Source organism: Indicator indicator, chromosome 18, assembly GCF_027791375.1.
Source record: "Indicator indicator isolate 239-I01 chromosome 18, UM_Iind_1.1, whole genome shotgun sequence".
In the NCBI taxonomy this organism is placed as follows: domain Eukaryota; kingdom Metazoa; phylum Chordata; class Aves; order Piciformes; family Indicatoridae; genus Indicator; species Indicator indicator.
In genome coordinates this window covers 2,468,069-2,474,664 of record NC_072027.1, presented here as the reverse complement: position 1 = coordinate 2,474,664, position 6,596 = coordinate 2,468,069, and the positions used below count along the sequence as shown (strand labels likewise).

At 47.3% G+C, this 6,596-nt stretch overlaps 1 protein-coding gene across 1 annotated transcript in view; it reads left to right on the top strand.

Moving 5' to 3' along the window:
* The first annotated feature begins 3,495 nt into the window (after nucleotides 1-3,495).
* The window catches only part of RASGEF1C (RasGEF domain family member 1C), a 30,521-nt gene continuing 27,420 nt past the window's right edge, over nucleotides 3,496-6,596 (top strand). Inside the window, exons 1-2 of the mRNA XM_054389125.1 lie at nucleotides 3,496-3,672; nucleotides 5,278-5,400. Of these exons, the coding sequence (XP_054245100.1) occupies nucleotides 3,496-3,672; nucleotides 5,278-5,400 (300 nt within the window). The remainder of the gene's footprint in view (nucleotides 3,673-5,277; nucleotides 5,401-6,596) is intronic.

Sequence of the window (6,596 nt, the reverse complement as noted above, 5' to 3'; positions counted from 1 at the left end):
CTAATGAGCTGGACTCAATTTTTACTTGCATGGTATATTAAAAAGCTCAGAAATGGGGCAGTACTGCAGCAGTTTGAGGAAGATGTGTGTTAGAGTCCCAGAGAAGTTAGTCAGAAGGGGCCTTCTTGTGGTCATTCCTCCAGGCTGCTGCTTGAAGGAAGGCTAACTTCAAAGTTTGCTTAGGTTGCTCATGACTCTGTCTAGTTGAGCTTTGAAGATCTCCCAGGATGGAAATTGAACATCTCATCTAGGTCCCTCTTCCAATTTCACATGCTGCTCAGGGGAGGATTTTCTCTTCCATTCAACTGGAGTTTCCCTTCTGGGGATGTTGCCTCTCACCCTGTCACTGTGTACTGCAGGGGAGGGTCTGGCTCTGTCCTACCTTTTACATCACCCAAACCACCATCAGTTTAAGACAACAGATTTCCCTGGGGTTGTTTGCTTGCTTGTTTTCCTTTCTTGGTGCATCTCTTCTTGTTTCTGTGCTCTGGGAGTGATTGACAGCATGCCCTTGTCTCCTGCCTACTGCAGGCAATCACATATTTGGGCTCTTTCAAAGCAAGATCTTGTTTCTATTTACTGCTTTTGAAAAGACTGCTTTGGAAACTGCAGGAACAGCAAAGGTGTTGTGAGCAAAGTCTCTGTCCTAAATTTCTGTCTGCCAAATACTGATGTTAGTTATTATGAAGCTTAGCTTTTTAGTCTCTGTGCAATTGGCCATCATCCTGCTGAGAACATCATGGTATCAGTTAACAGGGAATAAAAAAGGCATCAAGTTAAAGCTTTTAGGTCTTCTTCAGTGGCAAGTAAGGTGGCAATCAGGTACTAGCTCAGATAGGGCAGAGATGTTGCCTGACAACTTGAGATTAGACCAGGAACTTCGTAACATGAAGTCAAATTGAATTTCTTAACCATACCCAAGCTGGGTGTCTCAGTGACAGTTCTACAGCTGTTGGTTTTGTCAGTTCCAAAAAAAAAAAAAATTAAAAAGGCCACTTTTTCTTAAGAAGCATTACTGTGTATTTCAACAAGACTTCTACTGTAACAGGATGCAGAATATCAGGCAGTATCCTCTTTAGATCCATTTCTATTTGATAATAAAAATGGCCTTGACAGTGAGGGATTGCACTGAATAACTCATTACTGGGAGTCCTGTTGCAGGCTGCAGTCAGGACGTGTCCTGGTAAGCTCACAGCTGTCTTAACTTTCTCTTCCCCTCATCTCGACAGCTCAGTGTCCATGAGAGTTATTTCTTGATCTGTATGGACATAGAATCTTTGGGATTATTGCCATAGTAACAAGGCCTAACATAGAGCCTGCTAGAAGGAACAAATGGGATTTGGCAGCCTTCCCCATTTACTACACAGAGGCTGAGCTGTGTACAAAAAGCAGCAATTACTTGCTCTTGGAGCCTTATTAACAGGCACATCTGCACATTCATTAAGCCTAGATACTTCAGCTTCCATTCTGCCTGGGCTGACATTCACATGTTCTGGTCTTTAAACTCAACCAAATCCCTGACAGCTATTTTCTTTTTCAGTCAAGGCAGGAGAATTTGTTGGGTTTGACGTTTTGGTTCCTTTCTGTTTGATTGCAAATCCTGGAGGCAGCCCTGTGTGAGCCTTCCAGGAGGAGATAAGATGTAGTAAGGGAACCACTGGCTCCCAGGGAACAGTCCCTCCTTTGAAGGATGAAGTCACCCAAGTTTTGCTCGTAAAGCCTGATCTCCCACGGTGCTGGGACCCAGCTCCCAGCCTGTCCCAGGGCTTCCCAGCCTGTCCCAGGGCTTCACACCCTTACAGGCACGCTGCCCTTCTCCTCTTTGGCAGTCTAAGGCTGCTCAGAGTTGGCAGCCTGAGCTTGGGGAAGTGGATGGCTTGTGCCAGGCAGAGAGGTGCTTTGGCAGGAGTGGGTACACCTTACTGTGTGTGCAGCTAAAGCTGGGCTGGCTCTGGGTCATGGCACACCTGCTGGCAGTGAGGGAGAAACACAAGCTCAAAGTTTTAAGCCAAATGGGGCAGCTCTTGAAGCTGTATGGGATAGTGAAGAGGCAGAAAAGCAGATGGAAGGGGATACAGAAAAGGGGAAAAAAAGTGTAGTGAAGAGTAAGGCACTTCTGCTGCCTGGTGAGCACTGGCAGGCTGAGGTGGAGCAGCAGTGTCAGCCTGTGGCGCTGTGCCTTCCAACGTGGGAGGTCAGTGCCAGCTCAGCAGGCCCTGGGGTGCTGATCTTGCTCTGCCAGCAGGCTCAGGACACAATTGGAGTCCTGGGAGACTCCAGTTTTGTAGCTGCTCAGGGGAGCAGAGGTCGGCTCTGGGGCTCTTGCGTTCCGTCATTTCTTTTCCGTCCTCCCTCACACCAAGTGGAATCACATTTAGAAGGGAACAGTCAGGTCACAGAGGAGTCCCTTGCTGGAGATGATGCATTTGCTGACCTGTGACTGAGCAGGCACTGTCCTTTCCCAGCCCACATCTTATAATGCTGCCTGTAGTTAGAGCAGAGCAGTTTGTAGGGGAGATTTCAGATGCAGCTGGAGATGCTTTAAAGCTCTCAGGGCAAAAATCTGTCATCTACCTGCATCATTTTAGGAACAAAACAATTTTGCTTAGCAGAAGAAACATGTAAAGCTGATTGTAAACCACAAAATTGAGATGGAGCCTGGAATGCAACCCAAAGAACCCGGAGGGGCAAAATACAGGGAGCTTGAAACTGGGCTATGTGCTCCAAGCTTGCCTGGCCTCCTTTTCAGAGGTGCTGAGGACTCTGCATCTCTAGCAGAGTGCTCAGGATCTTTTTGAAACATTTATTTAGTACCTAAGTATAGATCTAGAGCTGACTAACTTTGGGCTCCAAAAATAGTGCAGGTGTCTGCCTTCTCCCTCTTCCTCATTTCTCTTTTCCTTGCTCTTGAATCTCCTCAGCTCCCACGTTCTCTGTTCCCCCCAACTCCATTTTCTCATCCTCCTCCAGCTGACTTCTGCTCCTGCTTCTACCCTGTCACTCACTCTGGGACTCTGTCCTGTGGGAACCACAGGGCATTTCATAACTCCCTTTTCTCTCCCTGTTTCAACCTAAATTCTCACTGCTTCATTCTCAAGGGACAGAGTTTCAAGCAGACAGCTCTGTTCTGCTCAAGAACCTGCTGAATTCCAGTCCCAGGTATTTTGCCTCTCCTACCTGGGACTGACTGGGGATGGCAGTGAAAAGGGGAATCACCATAGACACCCAGGGTTGGAGTGAGAGCCCAAAGCAGCTGCCATCACTTTCTGGCCCAAAAGCATAAATCAAAATGTCCAATTTTCTTCTGTATTTCCCATTGCAGGCACAATCTGCCAGTGACAAGAGTCAAAGAGGTTATGAAGGGATGGTGATAATTTTGTGAGCAGGAAGCTCTCAGCAGTGTCTTGTGTTTTTCAGGTCAAGCAGAAGACAGATGTGGCTGTGAGTCTGATGGCTCTTGCCCCTGACATGAGTGTCTCTCTGTTGCAGGAAGGCATGCCCCAAACACTGAGTGCTACCACTATGTTTACCCCATGTGGCTTCAGCCCCCATCTACATACTTCAAAAGAAGATGAACAAGGAGGACTGATCTTCCAGGATGGAAATCTTACCTCAGCATCTCTGGATGCTCTAATCCAGCATCTGATACCTACCACTGATTACTACCCTGAAGTAAGCCATTCACAGTGTAATAAACAGTTTAATTTTGATGAATTGGGGCAGCACTTTATGCGAAAGTGCAAATGTGTTAAGTTTTGAATTAAGGGGGTAATTTAAAAGCTGCATACAATTAAAGCTTGCTAAATTGATGCATTGCTTTAAATGCTATTTCACTGCTCTATAATTGTTCCCATGAAAAAGCAGATCCCAAAGTTGATACTGCCTTTAAATAAGAGAAGAGGGGAGCAGGGGAGTGCTGTGGTGGTGATGAATTAGTGATAGAGCAGTCGGAGCACTTCAAAAATAGCAGTGCAGCCCAGAGAGGTTTAGCTGGAGACCGAAGCAAAAAAACCTTCCAAGTCTGAACTGGCATTAAATTAGCTAAATTTCAGTAGCTGCTGAAGTCATCCAGGTTTGTCTGCATGTACAAAGCCTTCCCTTGGTGGAAACAGAGACCTTCCTTCCGAGGGGTTCGTTGTGTTCCTCGGGGGATAGTCACACCAACTTTGGAGTCACTGCACAGTCTAGACCCTACACCTTGCTCCAGCAATGAATATTCAGTGTTCCTTCACCAGCAGTGTGAGGATCTAAACTGCAAGCAGCTTTATGGTCCTGCAAGCTGTTGACTTCACTGGGTTCTGCACACCCTCTGTGGAATTCAGGACAGAGTTGGGCTGGAAGACTTTTAAGTGCTAATATATCTCTATGGGAAGGCTTCTATTTCAAAGCCTAGAGCAGCATTGACTTCTGGGCAGTTGAGAAGAACTATGAAAGTTATCAATGCAGAGCAGGCAGCATGTTTTAAATTACCCACAGCTCAGGTTCTGATCAGCTAAAAATAAGTAATGGAGAAGCATATCAATTAAGGAAAAAAGAACAGCAAGGCAATAAAAAGAGGTGATAGACAGATTAGGCTGTGAGATTTTCATTAAGCAAGGTGTCAGATGGAATATTACACCTGCTGCTCAGGAGCATGGCTGGGTCTGGGGGAAAGAAGATAATTCAGGCACCAAGAGGGGTCAGGATGCAAACAACTGAGGATTCCTGCATATATTTTATGTTCACTGCTGGAACACTTTAAACACTCTAAAGCTTTATCCAGCAGGCCTGCTTCCCACAGCTTTGCAGGTGTGGGACTGCATATGATATGACTTAGCTGAGAGAAAAGAATTTTGGGAAGTTAGTAGGATAAATAAAACATTTCTTAGAACAGGCTGGGTGAGACCTGCAGGGCTATAGCATCTGGGGACACCTGCAGCTCCCAGCCCTGTATGACCTAGAGATGCCTGAGTGTCCATGTGTTCAGCTTCTGCTGTCTCCTGCCACTGGGCTTGCTCCTGCAAAGTGGCCTTCTTGCTGTCTTCACTGGGTGTTTGCATAGGGTTTGGGCAACCAAAAGCTGGAAGGGGATGGTGTGGAGGAAGGAGATGCCACTGCCTCCTGCACCCACTGAAACCAGTTCCATTTTTCAGGGACAGGAACCCTTGTGTCTTTTAGACAATAAAAGGTCTGTCCCAGCGGAAATGCAAACACCACAGAGTTTGGGGCTTTTGTGGTTAATCTTTGTTACCCACTGTGTGGTTGCTTACAGCAGGGCTGTTTGTCTTTCCCCTGCAGAAGGCCTACATCTTCACATTCCTGCTGAGTTCCAGACTCTTCATTGAACCCCATGAGCTTTTGTCCCGAGTTTGTCACAAGTGCATCGAGCAGCAGCGGCTGGATGACCCTGTGCTGGACAAGGTTGGTTTATCATTGCAGCAGAAAACGTGAGGTGTTTTCTGTGGGCAGAGCATTCTGGGGCTCTGCTGTGTGTCTGTCCTTTGCCTGAATGAAACTTTCTCATAAAGGACCATGCTTGCTGCTCAGGTCCTGACATGGAAGCATCACAAAATCACAGAATCAACCAGGCTGAAAAAGACCTCCAAGATCATCCTAACATTCAAGTCTAAGAGCAGTGCTCCAGCCACTAGTCACTTCAAATCTTCTTCTGATTCTCTCTTTCTCCCTGTCTCAGTCTTCCCAGGTGACTTTCCCTCTTCACTTCTCGAAGGCTCTACAGGAGCCTGGGGAATGCAAGCAGCTAGGATGTAAGCCTCATGCTGACAGCTGCAGATGTTGACACACCACTCTCCTTCCCATTTTAATTCTTGCCTCTGCCCTTTTGCTTTCTTGCTTCTGGTACAGTAATATTTCCTCTTGGCCTTAGGTGTCACTTTGAAGACCAGGTAGCAGCATGCAGCCACCCACCCCCCTCCCACTGGTGGCAGTGACAGATCGCCTGCCAGCCGTGCAGCAGAGCTACCTGGCACACCAACACCCAGCTGAAGCAGCAGCCAGGCTGTGACAAGCCAGCAGCGTGAGAAAATCCAAGCTGTCACTGCATCAGCAGCCCTCCTGTTCTGCCCCAGGGACTGTGCAGACTGATCCAGTGTGTAACAAAACATCTGCAGCCTCAGGCAGTCCCATGGAGAGTGCACTGGAGATGGATCCCACCAGATCCTGCTCACTGCTGGATTCCACCCAAGCTCTCCTCAATGTGTTGATGGAGACCTATCCAGTGCAGTATCTGAAGCAGGAGATGCACCTTCAGTGCAGTGGTTGGGGGGAAGGACATACATTAGTGGCAACTTTCCAAACCAACCCCCAAATTCTGCAGTGATTCTGAAGAGCAGCCTTGCCAGCTTTGAAACGGTGTGGTTGGCATCAAATGCTGAATCACCAACATTTGAGCATGTGTGCTTGGTTTTGCCCATGGTTCCATGAGTAACAGGAGTTCTGCCTTCACTCTGCCCATGGCTGGGGAGGGGGGTTGGAACTAGATGATCCTTGAGGTCCCTTTCAACCCTGACAATTCTATGATTCTAGGGAGAGCAATCAGACTGCTGAGAAATCTGCTGTCAGCGTTAACAGAAATGTCTGGATGAGGTCACCATACA